At 53.5% G+C, this 17,041-nt stretch overlaps 1 protein-coding gene across 4 annotated transcripts; it reads left to right on the top strand.

Moving 5' to 3' along the window:
* The first annotated feature begins 43 nt into the window (after positions 1-43).
* MFSD2B (MFSD2 lysolipid transporter B, sphingolipid) lies at positions 44-16,064 on the top strand. 4 transcript variants are annotated; one of them, XM_081797127.1, is made up of 14 exons: positions 44-3,195; positions 6,183-6,308; positions 7,404-7,528; positions 8,102-8,225; positions 8,474-8,552; positions 8,635-8,765; positions 10,950-11,040; positions 11,154-11,275; positions 11,720-11,803; positions 12,115-12,195; positions 12,435-12,544; positions 12,913-13,056; positions 13,454-13,630; positions 15,181-16,064. In XM_081797127.1, the coding sequence occupies exons 1-14, from the start codon at positions 3,121-3,123 to the stop codon at positions 15,203-15,205; spliced, it is 1,494 nt and encodes a 497-aa protein (XP_081653253.1). In that variant the 5' UTR covers positions 44-3,120; the 3' UTR covers positions 15,206-16,064. The 4 variants fall into 4 exon arrangements, with proteins under 4 accessions (XP_081653253.1, XP_081653251.1, XP_081653250.1 ...); XM_081797125.1 differs by lacking the exons at positions 44-3,195; positions 6,183-6,308 and adding an exon at positions 6,310-7,231; XM_081797124.1 differs by lacking the exons at positions 44-3,195; positions 6,183-6,308 and adding an exon at positions 6,310-7,231 and having other exon boundaries at positions 12,115-12,204.
* The last annotated feature ends 977 nt before the right edge of the window (positions 16,065-17,041 follow it).

Raw genomic sequence — 17,041 nt, 5'->3', positions numbered from 1 at the left:
TTATTTGGCATTGGCAAAGCCATTCAGTTTGAGAATCAACATTTATCAGGTGCCTTCTGTTTGCCAGGTACTTTAATCAGTGTTACTTTCATTTAATCCTCAGAAATGTGAAAATGTGATATTTTTAATACATTCATCCATCAGTTGATGGACATTCGGGTTTCACTTTGGGTTATAAATAATGTTGCTATGAACATTTGTGTTCAAGTTTTTGTGTGAACATGTTCAGAGGTAGGTTTTTTAAAAAACCATTTGTGTCCTGAGTTGAACTAGCATGAAGACTCCTTGGTAGGGTTTACTTCTTTGTTCTTTCTCTAAGTACAAACCATTTAATTAAGAAATTGCTCATCACGCTAAATCTTCAGATACAAGTGGCTTATTCGATAGACTAATATTTGGCTCTTTGTCATTTGCTTTAAATATTTTTTTCACAGATAATTCATATTCATTGTAGAAAATTGTAAAATGCTGGAATGATTTTTAAATCACCAATTTCACCTTTCAAATAATATAACCACTAATAACATTTTGGTGTACATCCTTTCAGGTATTTTTAAGTGAATCAGTGTTTTGTATTAATTAAAAGGCAGGCTTCTTGGTTATTGTAATGCTATTTTATCTATTGAAGTCTAACGTATTTGTCTTTAAAAATTACATTCAGAACGTGGCATCATTTTAACTAGAATAATAGCTGTTAGCAACAAATGCCTTTTAATTACATTTTTGTGCAGGGGGCAAAAAAAAAAGATGCAGGGTTTCTTTTTTTACTTTTTAAAATTTTAAAATTGTGGTAGTATATGCAGCGAAGTACAAATATTGGGAATGAAGTGCTTCCAGACCTAAAAATGCTATAAAATGATGTATGTGAAAGTAGATTATCCAAAGAAACTTAAGCTTGAGTTTAAGTTTCCAAGGACTTAAACATTTAGCACATGCATTATCTAATTATCCTTCCACTGTTGATAAGGCTGCAATCAAGAAAACAGGAGGTACCCATTTTGTAGGTTAAAGAATTGAGGCATATTTGCAGTATATACAAATACTGAATCATTACTTTGTACACCTGAAACTAGTATACTGTTATATGTCAATTATACCTCTATTTAGAAAAAATAATTGAGGCATAGAAAATGATTTAGACTGGGTAGTATATACTTTAGGATTATATTTATCTGTGACAGAAAAGTCTAAACTAATAGTGACTTACAAAACAAAATTTTATTTATTTCCATGCAAAAGTCCAGAGGGAAGCAATTCAGAACTGGTAGATCAACTTCATAAAACTTCAGACTCATGTGTTGTTCATCTGCCGATACCAGCACTTAACCCAAGGCCACAAGAGAGCTGCTCTAGCACTAGTCACATCTGCATTCCTTCCAATGGGAAGAAGCACACACCTTTCCTTTTAAAAAACAGAAAAACTGCTTTATTGGGATATAATTCACACACCTTACCATTTACCCAATTAAAGTGTACAATTCGGTGGCTTTTAGTGTAGACAGGATTGTGCAACCACCGCTACAATCTAACTTTAGAATATTTTCATCCTGTGTTCAGCCCTGTACTCATGCTCTACCCAAAGTCCTAGGCAACCACAAATCTAAATTCTGTCTGCAGATTTACCTATACTGGACATTGCATATAAATGGAATCATACAATATATGGTTTTTGCCTCTTTTCATTTAAGGTTTCCAAAGTTCATCCATGTTCTTTTTATTGTGGAATACTAGTCCATTGTATGGATATACATTTGTCCATCAGTTGATGGACATTTGGGTTTCACTTTGGGTTACAAATAATGTTGCTATGAACATTTGTGTTCAAGTTTTTGTGTGAACATGTTTTTTTCTAAGGTATATAGTTAGGAAGAATTGCTGGGTCATAAGGTGATTCCAGGTTTAACTTTCTGAAGAGGCAGAGTTCCATAGTGCCTCCGCCGGTTAGCATGTCCACTAGCAGCAAGGTGTGACTTCTCCACACCCTCCCCAGTGCTTGTTCCTGTTGGCCATTTTAATCCTAGGCATCCAGTGGTGTATTCTGTTATTTTGTATTAATGACATAAGCATCTTTTCATGTGCTCGTTGTCTGTCTTTGGAGAAATTACCTATAGAAATCCTTTGCCCATTTTTAAATTGGGTTGTCTATTATTGTTGAGTTGTAAGAGTTCTTTATAATATATTCCAGTACCAGTCTTTAAGATTTGCAGATAATTCTCCCATTTGGTGGGTCATCTTTTCACTTGTTGGGTGGTTTGCAACACAAAATTGTTCGTTTAGATAGTCCAACTTGTGTCATAAGAAACAGTTGTCTAACCCTAGGTTATGAAGATTTGCTCCTGTTTTCTTTTTTTAAAGATTTTTTTTTTTTTTAATTTATTTGACAGACACAGCGAGAAAGGGAACACAAGCAGGGGGAGGGGTGGAGGGAGAAACAGACTCCCCACTGAGCAGAGAGCCCGACGTGGGGCTCAATCCCAGGACTCTGGGATCGTGACCTGAGCCGAAGGCAGTCGCTTAACCAACTGAGCCACCCAGGCGCCCTACACTTAGGTCTTTGGTGCATTTTCGGTTACTTTTTGTGTGCGATGTGACCCCTTCCCTTTGAAAGACTTTCCTGGCAAACTGCATGTACGCTGCTCTGCTCTCATTCACCGGCTGAACTGAGTTACGTGGCTACACCCATCTCATCTGCGAGAGGCTGGGCAATGTGTGTTTCAGGCATCTTGTATCAAATGTAGGTTGTGAACCTGTTCAGCCATAGTCTAAGCAAGTCAATTCTATTGCTTCGTTTTTCAAATAAATGGATCTGGTGGTTTTTCACCTGCAGGGTGTTCAGCGCGAACCGGCGCTGGCTCTCACTCCCTCGGGGACCTGCCCCCAGGACAGAAGTCCCAAGGGACTTAACGGCCTTTATCCTCCAGCCCCACCCCCCGGCGAGTTCGGGCTCTTGGGGGAAATGGAACAGCGCCCTTCGCGGCTCCCCGCCGTCCCCCGCGTTGCCCGCGGCCCGCCCCTCGCCGCGCCGCGCCCACTCGGCCCCCGGAGCCGCCCTCCCCGCGGAAGCCGGGGCGCAGGCCGGGCGATAACGCCGCAGGGCCGCTGGCGGAGCTGCCGTGCGCCATGGCCGCGTCCCCCGGAGCGCCCCGGGCCCCCGTGGACGAGGCGCCGCCGCCCCAGCCGGAAGCGCGCAGCTCGGTGAGCTCAGGACGAGGGCGAGCGGGGAGCCGGGGCTGCGCGAGGGACGCGGCGGGAAGGTGCGCGGGCCCCAGCCTTCAGGCTTCCGAGACCCCCCTAGTGGACTTGGACAGTTGAGAGCCGAGAGGCCGAGATACTCGGGAGCCCCAGAGAGAACAGGATGGGAAACTGAGTCCTAGACAAGTGAAGTAACTTGTTGCATTGATTCAGCGAGGCTGGCAGGACCAGCGCCAGTGTCTGGGTTTCTGATTCCCAAATTAGGGCTCTTGCCCGCCACAGTCCAGGTCTTCCCAGAGCTCTCCGGCACCCTGGGCAGGTAGGACTTCCCGGTGTGTGGGGCGGGGGGCGGGGTCTGCCTCCCCTCCCCAGTCTCCTGGCACGTGGTGTGGGCGCAGGCAGCCCCGCACAGCCTGGCGCCGGGCTTCTCCTGCAGACTGCCCCCAGAGATGACTTCCTGGCAAGCAGGCCCCCCAGTGAGGGTGGAGGGCAGGTGGGAAGCCAGCGGTGTCCTCAGGCCTTCCTCATCCCCTGCGTGGATGGGGCCGGCACAAGCCGGCCAGGGTGTCTGTATGCGAGAGAGGGGGTAGGACCGCTGAGCTTTGTGCTGAACAAAGACCCATCGCTTGCTCCCTGCTCAACGCATCCATTGTCTGTGGCTTCACTTCAGCACCTGGATTCCCTTTGTCGACTCAGAGCTTCCTGTCAGACACCTCAGAGCAAAGGCTTGTGGCCCCCAAGAAAGAAAGTGAGATAGGGAGGCCCCCTGGGGACTCTCGTTTCCCAGGGAAATTTAGAAATTCAGGGGGAGATGAATGGCAAGAGGGAAAACTGACGTTGCGAAAGAAGTGCCAGCATTTATTCTCATAAGGACCTCTGCGGTCTATTTTCCACCCCGCTTTACGTGTGAGGAACCGAAGCTCAGGCCCGGTGCTGTACCTTGCCCTGCATCACACGGCTAGAAGTGGCCGACAGAATTTGAATCCAAGTTAGTCCAACGCTAAAACTGGTGCTCAGTTAACTGTGAAAGGCTTATGATTTAAGTAGGTGAAACTGCCATCCGCAAGGCTCAGTAGTTTCAGCCGGAATTTCTCGATCTTTCAAGTGACTTCTCTGTGCCAGAAGCTCACTAGGCGCGTTTAGGGGGAAACAAGAGGCACATGGGGTGGGGTGGCGCTATCATGTTGGATTCTGCCTCTTATTAACAATTTCTGGAAATTGAAATAATGTTCACACAAACGTCAGAAAAGGAGATGACATCCTGCCTTGTGTGTGGTTTTCTTCTGCGGGTAGGAAGAGTGTGCAAAGGATATGATAAACCCTTATCTGGCAAGAACTTCCCTTTAGAAGGGCCCATTTGGGGTGTCCTGCAAGATACTAAAATGGGTGAAGTCATAGTCCTCTCCACTCCCCCTCTCATCCCCAAGCAAAGGGGGGGGGGGGAAAGGAAGGATTCCCAGCATCTTTTGAAGAAACAGCCTTTTACCTAGTGTCTTCATGACATTGATTTCTCCAACAAATACATATTGAGCATCTACTATATACCACACATGGTTCTAGGTACTGGGGACATGGTGGTGAATAAAAATTATAGCACATGCTCTCAGAGAGTTTACATTCTCGTGGGGAGAGGCAGGAAATAAATGAGAATATATCAGGTATTAGGTACACTAGAGAGAGTCAGGTAGTCAGGGAAGGCCTCTGTGAGGAGATGACATTCAGGCTCAAAAGGCGTCAGCTCTGCAAAGACTCAGAGGAAGAGCCTTCTAGACAGAAGGAACAGGAAGTGCAAAGGCCCTGAGGCAGCAACAGGCATGGTCATTTTGAGGCACAGCAAGGAAGCTACCAAGGTTGAGGAGAGCAATCCAAAGTGAGGTGGGAAGGACGTGGGGGTTGATAGGGTGGGCTCCTGTAGGCTATATGGGAAGGACTTGGAATCATATTCAAACTGCAGTGGCAAGCTGTTGGGAGAGTTTTAAGCAGAGATGAGACACAATCAAATTTATGTTATGAAAAGATCACCTTGGCTGCTGGATAGAAAGTAGACAGTGGGGAATGAGAGCAGAAGCTGGGAAGCCACTTAGGGGACTACTGATAGATTTGGTGGGGAAATTGGGAAAGAGAAATCAAGGACTCCTAGGTTTGTGGTCCGAGCTGCTGAGTGGACATTGGACATTGGGGCCATTTAATGCACTAGGGACAATAGGGTTAGGAGTTGGTTTAGACAGTGGATGGAAATCAGGAGCTGTGTTTTGACCATGCTAAGCTGAAATGCCTGTTAGGCAACCATGTGGGTCTGTGAGTAGGCAGTCGAATATTCCAGTCTGGAGTTCACTGGATAGCTTAGGGCTTATGAGATATATACCTATCTCCATGCACACACACACATGCACGCGTGTGCACACACACACATTTGGAGTCATGAACTTTATTTCAGTGGTGGGCTAGTCTACAGTCTCTCCAGAAAAATAAAGCAACTCTGATTTATAGTGTTTGCTGATTCCTGTGGTATAAATTCACCACAGCTGATTTCAGGCTGTCAGTGGTTCGAGGACTGGCCAAAGTCCTGAACAGTTAACAATCAGCTCCTGGAGCAAATAACACTCAGCTTCATTTTCTCATCAAGACAACTCTTGAAATTGGCAGGAATATTCTGTTTGACACAGGAGGCTTCGAGAAATACAGTGCTTTATTCAGTTCACTCTGACTTGCTGACTCAGAGAACAAAACAGACTGCAGGAGGAAGCACTAAGAGGGAAATAGGAAGAACTTGTCCCGTGGGATGTGGGATCTTTGAGAGGTCATGGCTTAGGATTAATTTTTCCCTTTTGTCTCACTTCCCTTTAAGATGATTTAGGACAAATGAGGACTAAGAGGTTACTGGAAAAGACCTCAAGGGACCTCAGGATGCTTACGGAGGCTCAGGAGGATGTGGGGAACTGTTGTGTATGGGCGCAGGCGGGGGGCTTAGCTCCTGTGTCTCCCCTCAGGACAGCAGAGCCGGTCAACTCTCATTCTGTACCAAGGTGTGCTATGGCATTGGTGGGATCCCCAACCAGGTGGCCTCCAGCGCCACAGCCTTTTACCTGCAACTCTTCCTGCTTGATGTGGCCCAGGTGAGTGTGGGAAGCAGCCCAGGGCCCCCGGTTCCCATGGTCCTTGGTACCCAGTTCTCCCTCCCCAACCTGTACTTCACTGGATAGATGGCACTTCTGTCCCCAAACTGACAGTAAGCCAAATGCCTTTGAGGGCAACCCCCTTAAGGATGTTTATTGTAGGCTGTTTATGAGAAAAATGGGGAAACAATATGAATGCCCAACAATATAGAAGTAGTTGGATAATAAATTGTGTAATATCCACATAATGGACGACTGTGTAGTCATTCCAAAGAACGAGCTAGATCTATACCAGTGGATGCACTGTCAAGTGAGAGAAGTTGCTTTTAGAGACGAGTATACAAATTGATCCCATTTTACCAAAATAAAGACATGCCCCATATATGTAGGTACATGCGTATGTGTAAATATGGGATTCTACATGATTAAAATACAAGCATGAAGAAAATAAATTACAGAAGGATATACACAGGCTGTTACTGTTGCCTGTGGCAGGGGATGGTGGAGGAGAGAGGGTAAGCAGAAAAAAAGATTTCTCGTATAGTACCCACGATTTTGTTAAATGACACTGATATGATCTCATTTATGTAAAATTATAAATTATGAATGCACATAAATAAATGCCTGAAAGGGTGATCGCCAAAATGCTCTGGCACTTGTCTCAGGATGAGGGGATTTCACATGAGCTTTGCTCAATATTTTTCTGTACCGTTTGAATGTTTTTATAATGAGTGTGTCATTTATGTAATCAGAAAAATTAATAAAACATTGTCATTGTGAAACGGAAAGTCTACCTCTGTCCCCCTTCTTGCACAGATGAGGGTGCCCAAGCCTTCTCCAAAAGCGACTGGGCAGGAATGGTAACGGGAACGTGCCAGCATGTGGCTGTCAGCCCTCCCCTGCCCCTCTCTTCCCTAGCTCAGGTGTGCCCCAGAGCCTTCTGAATTTGTGTCCTGGGAAAGAGACCCCATAGACCTTTACACGGCGGCTCTGCCCCCTGCCAGGTTCCCAGCGCTTTCTCCTGGCAGGTGGGCAGGCCCAGAGACCCTCTCTGACTCCGCCAGGCCTCAACCATCCTCCACCTGTGCTTTTCAGGTCCCTGCTGCCCAGGTGTCACTTGTCCTGTTTGGAGGGAAGGTGTCTGGGGCAGCTGCCGACCCTGTGGCTGGGTACTTCATCAACAGAAGCAGGAGGACAGGGTCTGGACACCTCATGCCCTGGTGAGCAGCCCCATAGTCCTCAGGGTCCTGGCTTCCAACCCTGGCCTGAGGCCACTGTGTTTGTCACAGCCCTGATTCTTAGTGGAAACCCCTGTACACCGAGAAGACAAGACGGTAATAGGTGATGTCGTGGGACTAGGTCAGGCTGAGCCATGCAGGAGTTCAGAGACATTCTTGGGGGCTCTCCGTCACCAGGAGGCACAGGGCTGGACAAAGCCTCCTAGGCTCCCAGGCCTGATCCAGGGGTCTGTGTGTGTCCAGGGTGGGCTGGAGGTCTTGGAAGTCCTCACAAAGGAGATAGGACTCGCTGATGCTCATGGGTCCTGGATATAGGGAATGGCAACGCCAACCCCCAGGTGCCCCCGAGTTCTGCAGTGAATGGCCCCACACCCCAGGCTACCAACCCATCCATCAGCCACCCCTCCCTCTCCTCCTCCATGGTGAGCACCCTGGCAGCCCCAGCCCAGGGCTCCTGCTGGGGGCGGAGGACTTAGGCCCAGAAGGGTGTGGTTGTTTCGGGTTTGCCCTTCGTGTCCCCCGTCCTGGTGCTCCACGCCCGCTCTGCTTCCACAGGGTGCTGGGCTGCACGCCCTTCATCACCGTGGCCTACTTCCTCCTGTGGTTCCTGCCCCCCTTCACCAGCCTGCGGGGCCTCTGGTACACGAGCTTCTACTGCCTGTTCCAGGCCCTGGCCACGGTAAGCCGGTGCTCCCACCCCCACCCCCGAGCCGGGGCTTGGACTCCTAGAACCCCATAGCCGGCCAGTGGCCACTGTAAAGGGTGTGCAGAGGGGAGAGGGTAGGTGGCCCCGAGGGACCCACTGCCCGCCCCTGCTCACCCCTCTGGCCTTGGGGGCATCAGCCAGGACGGGCCAGCCTGGGGCGGCGGGGCTGGGACTGGGGGCCGAGGGGGGCCAGCCTGAGCCCGGGGCCCGGGCGTCCGCAGTTCTTCCAGGTGCCCTACGCGGCGCTCACCATGCTCCTGAGCCCCTGCCCGAGGGAGCGGGACTCGGCCACGGCGTACCGTGAGTGCGGGCGTGCGGTCGGGCGGGACGCCGCGGCCCCCGGGCCCGCCAGCGCCCGTCACCCGGCGCCGCTCTGTCGCAGGGATGACCCTGGAGATGGCGGGGACGCTGATGGGAGCCGCCGTCCACGGGCTCATCGTGGCGGGCGCCCACGGGCCGCACAGGTGCGGGGACGCGGCGCTCGCCGGGCCGCTCGCCGTCTCCCCCGACGCGGTGAGTGCCCCCGCGGCCCGGCCTCTCGGGCGTCGCTCGCCTTCTCCCTCCCGCTCCTCCAGCCGGCCCCCCCCCCCCCTCCGCGTCCTCCGTCCCGCCGACCCCGCTTCTCCGCCCGGGCGCCTTCACAGCGGGAAGCAACAGATCGCAGAGCAGCAGGCGGGGAGAGGGGTGGGAAGGGCCACGGGCAGAGGCAGGGGAGAGGGTCCGGCGTCCCTGCGGCGCGCTGGGTAACGCCCCCCCTGTGGCCCGTCGCACCCCGCCCTGAATAGGGGCCCCGCACCCCGGCCTCACCCCCGGTGTGCACGCACGAGGGAAACCTGGAAGCAGTCCCCCTTCCTCTCCCGGCAAACCAGATCTCTCTTCAGCAGCTAAGGGACGTGCATCTGTGTTATCCGTCCAGTTCAGCTCTTTTCCGCTTAAGCAAATGGTAGCACTGTCCGCCAGAACCCCAGGTGCCAACACTTACTCCTCCCTCGCCAGCCATTACCCCCACTCCAACCCATTACCAAAGCCGATGCCCGATCTTCTGGACCTTGCATCCCCAACATCTCCCGGTCACCCCAGCACCGCATCAGCCTCCCAGCCAGGCGGGGTGACTCTGTAAACGAGTTCCAACATGGCTGGGCCTCACCTTCAGGACCCAGCCCAGGCTGCCCCTCCGCAGCTCCGGCGCGGGGCCTCTCCTCGGTGTTCTCTGCATCATTCTTCTTTGTCTGCTCATTTAAAAAATAGTTCAGATTTATAAAAAAAATGATACAGCTGTGGTCCTCCCAGTGTGCTCTCTGGGCAACAGCCGCAGCAGATCCGCTTCACCCGGAAACTTGGTAGCAAGGCCAACTCGGGCCCCACCCGCAACTGGTGCTTTACAAATCTGCGGAGGGGGCCAGCAGTCTATATTTGAACAAGCCCTCCAGGGGATTCTGCCCCCTCCCCACCAGCGTTTGAGAATCAATGGCGTGAGACTAATACCACATCATGGCCCAGCACGCACACAGTGAAGTCCTGTGTATCCATCCCCAGACCCATCTGCAAGGCCATCTACTAATCCTTCCGCAGACCCATTCTGCCCATGTGCGGTGCGAAACGAAAACACAGGGCTCTAGAGAGAGCAGGGAAGCCAGCCTGTCCTCCCCATGGCCCACTGCCCTAACCAAGGGATTGCTTGGGTCGAGGTGCCTGAGGGGCCCCACCCAGGCGCCCTCAGACCCATCATGGCTGCCGGCCTAGGGCCAGGAGGTTGTGGCCTTGCCCCTCCCAGATGGACTCTACCATGTACGCCTAGGCCCCCACTCAGGTCTCCAAAGGTCACTCTCTAGGTGGGGGTGACAGTGGCCTTGGGTTGGCCTGGCCTGAAGTGCAAAGGAATGGGCAGCAGGAGGCTGAGAACTCCACCCCTAGAGGTGGAGCCTCGTGTGGCCCAAGGCACAAAGCCTCCGGTAGCTCATGCTGTGTCGTCCCATTGGCTTCACTTACAAAACACAGATTCATAGTTAAAATGATGAAGCATAATTGAAGACAGTGAGAGCAGAGCATTAACGCCTACCACAGCTCCCTCCTGAATGTGGGGTCCTGTGCAATTGTGCGGAGCCCACCCAGGTGAGGCCCCGTCCACCTCCTTTCTTTCCCTCCCCAGAGACAACCTCAGCCTGAGCAGGTGACTTACTCCCATGCATGTCTTTACATGGATTTTATTAGTCATATATCTTCCCCTGGATGACAGGTAGCACCTTTTCTGTGTTCGCCCTTTATCTGGGTCCTCGTGCCTCCCGCTCTGCTGTAGCTGTCTGCTCGTGAGTCTGTCTTCCACACTCGAAGCCCCTCACTGGGGATGGACAGGAGTCACGTATTCACCCCTGTAACCTCAGGGTCTAGCATGCAGAAGTGCCACCAGTGAATGTTTGCCTTAAAAAAATGAGAGAGAAAGAGAGAGGGGAGGGGCTCCGACCGCTGGTGGCATGGATGCCCTCCTGGTCATGCAGGACACACAGGGGCAGCAGAAGGGCCATTCTGGGCCCAGAGATCTCCATCTCCTGCTCTGCTGATCGGGAGGAGAGGCACCCAGCATCCTTGGACTTGGGCTGAGGGTCCCTCTGCCCTATTGGGAAGTACTCCTGCCCTGGGTGTCCCCACTTCCGTAGGTTGGAGACATCACCCCCACCCCAGTTCTGTCCTGTCCCACAGACTCGTCTCTACTCCATTGCAGCCGCCGTGCTTGCTCTGACTTACCCCGTGTGCACCGGTTTGCTCTGCCTCGGGGTGAAGGAGCGACCAGGTAAGGGGGTGCAGTCTGAGTGTGGGAAGCCGAAGCTGGGACAGGATCCCTCTTGGGCCTGGGTTTTGGCTTTGAACTCTGCCAAGCCCGAGTGTTACTTTCCCGCGTTGCAGACTCCTCTGCCCCAGCCTCAGGCCAAGGCCTGAGCTTCCTGGCTGGGCTGGGCCTCACTGTCCGGCACCCGCCCTACCTGAAGCTGGGGATCTCCTTCCTGTTCATCTCAGCAGCCATTCAGGTACCTCTAGGCCTTGGCTCTGGCCATACTGACCCTGTGTAGGTTCAGGTTCCGCCTCTCGGCTCCACCAACCAGAGTTAGGCTTAAATAGAGAGAAATGGTGGCTGGCATGGGTTCCAGAGAGTCTGGTGCAGGGAGGAGAGAGACCTACATAGAGCTTGTGGGACCAGGAAGGGTCAAGGCCTAGACACTAGGCAGCTGACAAAATCTGGGTAGTAAGGTCCACCAGCTGGGAAAGGGGGAGGAAGGACTAGGAATGGTATTTATACCTGTTTCGGGGCTGAGTGTCCTTTGGGGGGGAGGGGACTGCATGATGCATGATGACGGCAGCAACTGGTGTTTGAGGTCCCAAAGAAGAGGCCAGACGTGCGACCTAGGCCTTGCCCTTGACTTCTGAGTTCCTGCCATTCCCGATACATGCCCACTTCCTGGTGGCCTCCTCAGGTGGAGCAGAGCTACCTGGTCCTGTTCTGTACACATGCGTCCCGGCTCCATGACCACGTCCAGAGCGTGGTGCTAACCATCCTGGTGAGTGGTCCTGGGGTGGTGGAGACAGGCTCCCTCGGCGACCTGAGTTGGGGACCTGTGTGGTTCTTGACAAGGCATGTGTAGCCAGAATTCCGGTCAACATTCTGGACTCCTCTGTGATCTTAGTCACCTGCACTCCAGCGGAGGTGGGATCGAGGCTGGGGTCATGAAGTTCATAGCCACTGGTTCCAACCAGGGCGCAAAGTCAAGGTCGAGCATCCCACGTCAAAGCCAAGGCTTCTGGGACCTGGGTGGATCAAGGCATTGGCAGGACAGCCCCCGCCGCCTGGGACGATTCTGTCTGTTCACAGGTCTCGGCTGTGCTGAGCACCCCGCTGTGGGAGTGGGTCCTACAGCGATTTGGGAAGAAGACGTCAGCCTTCGGGATCTGTGTGAGTGAGGCAAGAAGCAAGGCCCGGGGGGAGGCTGCAGGGAAGGTGGCAGGGTCAGGGAGGTGAGCTTGGAGCCTGAGCCTCCTGGGGGCTGGCAGGACTGATCTGTACTTGCCTGTGTCTTCAGGCCCTAGCAAAGGACCAGGTGCAGGGGCTATAGGTAAAGACCGGTGAGGGTGGGAATGAAAGAGCAAGTCAGGGGCAGGTGGAAGGATCAGCTGGTGCATCTGTCTCCGCAGGTGATGGTGCCTTTTGCAATCCTGTTGGCCGCTGTGCCCACAGCACCTGTGGCGTATGTGGTGGCCTTTGTGTCTGGCGTGAGCATTGCTGTGTCCTTGCTGCTACCCTGGTAGGCTGGGTGAGGGGAAAGGGATGTGGAGCTTCATGTCCTTCCTAACGGGTGTGCCCTCTTTCACATCCACCTGTTGTCCCAGGCCCCTTGTGCCCAGCCTGTGCTGGGGACTGGCTGTCCCACCTGCAGGAGATGGAGGCCACCAGCTCCGTCCTTGGAGCGCTCCTGGAAGGGCACCAGATGGCAGGAATGGTGGGCAGCTGTGTTGGGGGAAGGGGCTATCGCCGGGCTCTCTGTGGGCCAGTGCTGGTCCTGGGCAGCAGGAACCCAAGGATGACTCTGACTTGCTCTCTGTCCCCAGAGAGCCCTCAGGCTGGCGGCTGTCAAGGGGATAAAAGGGATAATTCTGCAGCCCTCTCCCCCAGGTCCATGCTTCCAGATGTGGTGGATGCCTTCCAGCAGCAGCACCAGCATGGCCCAGGCCTGGAGACCATCTTCTACTCATCCTATGTCTTCTTCACCAAGCTTTCTGGCGCAGGCGCCCTGGGCATCTCCACTCTCAGTCTGGAGTGAGTCCCAGGGTTGGGCTGTTCTTGAGGCACAAGCAACGAGTGGGGTGGGAAGAAGAGGGCAGAGTTCTCCACCCTAGTGGGCCGGGGGCCACCCACTCGTCTGCTCTTTAGAGAGTATAGGGCAACACCTGCCCCAGCTTTCTCCACGCACATGACTGAGAGCGGCCTTTCTTAGAGGCTGTAACCCTCCTGAAGCCCCAGCTCCCCACATTCTCAGTTCTGTCGGAGCTCCCTGGCCAGCCCATTCCCTCAACTCTCTCTTCCACCATGGTTAAGCTGATCTGGCCGGGAAATGACTCCTACTTTCAGGGCAGTGTGGGAGTGGGGTATCAGGGACCCCTCCTGCCAGGCCCGGTGGGATCTCAGCTGCATGCGTGGGATGCTCTTTCTCCAGGTTTGCGGGCTATGAGGCAGGAGCCTGCAAGCAGGCGGAGCAGGTGGTGGTGACCCTCAAGGTCCTCATTGGGGCCGTGCCCACCTTCATGATCCTCACCGGTCTGTGCATCCTCATGGTTGGCCCCACTCCAAAGGTGCCCAGCCAGGACCCTTCCCGCCGGCAGAGCCTTCAGAGGTAGGCACCCCGTGCACACGGGTACACGCAGCAGGGTACCAACACCCAGGGATGCACAAACGTGCCCTGGTGTGAGACTGACTAACGGGTCCGCAGTTGTCCCTGAGGCATTTACGCAGTCGAACGCTCCTGCCTCTGCAGACTCTTCCCACAGACTCATCACTCTTCAGTGATGGCATATGTTCCTGGGTTTTTTCTTTTTTTTAAAGATTTATTTAGTTATTTTTGAGAGAGAGTGAGTGAGAGCCTGAGTTGTGGCGGGGGGGAGCAGAGGGAGAGGAAGAGAAGCAGACTCCCCGCAGAGCACGGAACCCAACAAGGGGCTTGATCTTATGACCCTGAGATCATGACCTGAGCCGAAACTGACTGAGCCACCTGGGTGCCCCTGCTCCTGGATTTTCGTTCTTTTTTTTTAAGATTTTATTTATTTATTTGTCAGAGAGAGAGCGCACACATAAGCAGGGGGAGTGGGAGAGGGAGAAGCAGACTCCGTGCTGAGCAGGGAGCCCGATGCGGGGCTCGATCCCAGGACCCCGGGATCATGACCTGAGCCGAAGGCAGACGCTTAACGACTGAGCCACCCAGGTCAGCTGCTCTGCACGTCCCTTCTCAGTCTCCCCTCCTTGATTATCCGTTGGCTGTGGTATGGAAGGGCTCCCTCCTTGGCCCTGCTCCCTTTGCTCTCCATAATGCCAGGCACCTCGTCCACTTGCTTGATCTCGAGCCCCTCTCGTGCCTCGTGACTCCTAAAGCTGCCCCTACCCCCTGGACTTCCTTCAAGTTCCGGATCCATGTGTTTGGCTCTCACTGGCACGTCTCCACCCGATGTCCCACAGGCATGGAGTCACTTTCAAAGAGCCCCGAACTACTGAACTCCTCTTCTTTCCCTGTGGGCCTTCTCCTGTGATGGCGCCATCCTCCCTCCTGGGAGCCGAAAGCTGGGGCTTCTGCTCTTTCCCCCACAGGCTGTGCTGGCCGTGCCCTGAACCTTGTTCTCCCGGCTTCCAGGGCACGGATCCCGCTGCACAGGGCTGAGAGGCCCACCGGCTGGCTTGCCCAGTGGACTGTGGGGATCTTGGAGCTGGGGCTGGGTTTTATTCGTTTCTGCGTGCCCAGCCCAGCACGGACGGAGGCCAAGGCCACGCTGGTGCCACGGTGTCAGGACGTCTGGGCCGGCAGCTTTCACAAGCATGTGGCCGCCTGTTTGGAGATGCTCACACACCCACCAATACCAGCACACGTCCACACAGAGGAACACACGGGATTGGCAGGAAGTGACACTGTCATCGGCCCCTCGTTCTCGGTGTGGATGGCTCAGACTCTGGCCCGGGAACACTGAGGTCACACGCACACTCGGAGTGACCCGCAGATGGGGAATTGCTGGATGGACTTGGCGAAAAAACAGGGGCTGTAGCTTTATTCTAGGGGTGGGGGAGGGAGGAGCTGCTAGGGAGGCGGGGAGCGGCCACTGCCACGTCCATAGGGGTCCATGTTCTGACACCATCCCCCTCCGCCCTCATCTGTCTCTTTGGGTTCTTTCCCTTTTGCAGGAGGACCAGCTACAGCCTCGCTTGAGGGCTGACCTTGTGTGGCCTGGAACAGCAGGGGCCGCCGTCTTCCGGGCCCGGGGTCCCTCTTTCTTCTCAGTCCTTAGCGCACCGACTTCGAAGGTTACACGTGACCTGTCTCTTCCCCCGGGATATGGAGTCTTCGGGGACACCTCCTGAAGGGACTGGCCTGGGCTCCGGGACCCTCGCCTGCCACTTCTTGCTTGTTGAGCACAGACCAGGTCAGATAGGCCTGTGCCCCAGACCACCCAGCTCCAGGTAACCGTGACCTAGAAAGCATCCCAAGAGCAACTATTCCTGGGAAAAGGAAGCCCCACAACTTGCTCACCCGACAGGACAGACGCACAGACTTTTTTTTTTTTTTTTTTTAAAGATTTTATTTATTTATTTGAGAGAGAGAATGAGATAGAGAGAGCACGAGAGGGGGAGGGTCAGAGGGAGAAGCAGACCCCCTGCTGAGCAAGGAGCCCGACATGGGACTCGATCCCGGGACTCCAGGATCATGACCTGAGCCGAAGGCAGTCGCTTAACCAACTGAGCCACCCAGGCGCCCCAGACGCACAGACTTCTTGCTCTTCCTGATGCTCTAGTGGACATCCGAGAGGCTGACAGACACCACATGAATGGGCAGAGTGGGGACAGATGGGCATGCTGGGGATGACATCAGGAGAGACACAGAGGCACTGAGACCAACAGACCCCAGAGGGAGCAAATGGGGACAGCAGGCGGGGAGGAGACTGAGCTGGACACGAGAGGCATTTCTCAAGGCTTTGGGCTTGTTCAGATAAGCCGGCAACAGTTTCTGGAATCAGACACAGGCTGATATTGAGGTACCAAACATCAATCATTTTTAGGAACAAAAGTTATTTTTGTGGAAATACTCTTCTGAAATTGTATCTTACAAAGGCACAGGGACCACAGTTTTCTAAAGATCCACTGAGGTTTATTTAAAAAAAAAAAAAAAATATATATATATATATATATATATAAAAGGCTTTATCTTCTACTGAGTCTGTAAAATATGACTGTGGCCATCCCTCTCATCCCACCTCCTGGGTAACCACCGCCCAAGAAGGGAAGGGGGAGGGTGCCTGATATCACTGCACCTGGCTATGTCTCCCTAACCACATACCCTGACCCTGCATTTCCTCAGACCAGAGATGGCCATGTGGGAGGTGGGTTCCTTCTTTCCTTTGGAAGAAATAAGAAGTGGAGACTCTCGAGTAGCCCAGGGCAGCAGGCTGCAGTGGGCTGCGGAGGGGTTGGGGAACCCATGAGAGTCCTGATGCCCCAGCAACTTCTAGAGAGTACGAGACACCTCAAGAGATGAGCAGGAGGTGCAGACGTGGCCCCTGCCTCTGTCCCCTCCATGGGGTCAGCTTTCTGAGCCCCCGCCCAGGGCTAGGCCCCCTTCCACTTCCTCATTAGACCTTTGGCTGCCTCTTAGTTCCAGACTCGCACCTAAGACTGCCAGAGCTCAGACTCACACTCAGACGGGATATACCCACCCTTCGAAGCACGAAACATCTTGCTTCCTCCACGAACACCGTAGCCCAAGAAGGAACCTGACCTCAGAGTGAGAGTGCACGGCGTGACCTGAACTCTCCGCCCTTGTGCCCCTGACATGGGTATCTGATCCTTGAGGTCACAGGGCATCAGGGACAGAGCTGGGTCCGCTTCTCTTCATTGCCCGTCTGACTTAGGAACGGGCTGACGGGAAGCTCTGCTCACCCCTGGCTGTGCATGACACACACACGCACAACGGTTTCTCAGCAATGGAAAATCACTGGCTGTGGGGACACAGCACCTGCTAAGACAGGAGGTGACGTAAGGTTTCTACCAT

The sequence above is a fragment of the Leptonychotes weddellii genome, chromosome 10 (assembly GCF_054177405.1).
Source record: "Leptonychotes weddellii isolate Sample4059 chromosome 10, ASM5417740v2, whole genome shotgun sequence".
In the NCBI taxonomy this organism is placed as follows: Eukaryota; Metazoa; Chordata; class Mammalia; order Carnivora; family Phocidae; genus Leptonychotes; species Leptonychotes weddellii.
Note: the sequence above shows the minus strand (reverse complement) of the source record. Positions and strands in the feature narration are given on the sequence as shown.

What these genes read in the sequence shown, in the direction of transcription:
- MFSD2B (XM_081797127.1), top strand. Translation starts at nt 3,121, where the DNA reads ATGGCCGCGTCCCCCGGAGCGCCCCGGGCCCCCGTGGACGAGGCGCCG. An exon ending in TCCTGCTTGATGTGGCCCAG is followed by an intron (nt 6,309 to 7,403) that starts GTGAGTGTGGGA and finishes TGTGCTTTTCAG; the next exon opens with GTCCCTGCTGCCCAGGTGTC. An exon ending in CGCCGGCAGAGCCTTCAGAG is followed by an intron (nt 13,631 to 15,180) that starts GTAGGCACCCCG and finishes TCCCTTTTGCAG; the next exon opens with GAGGACCAGCTACAGCCTCG.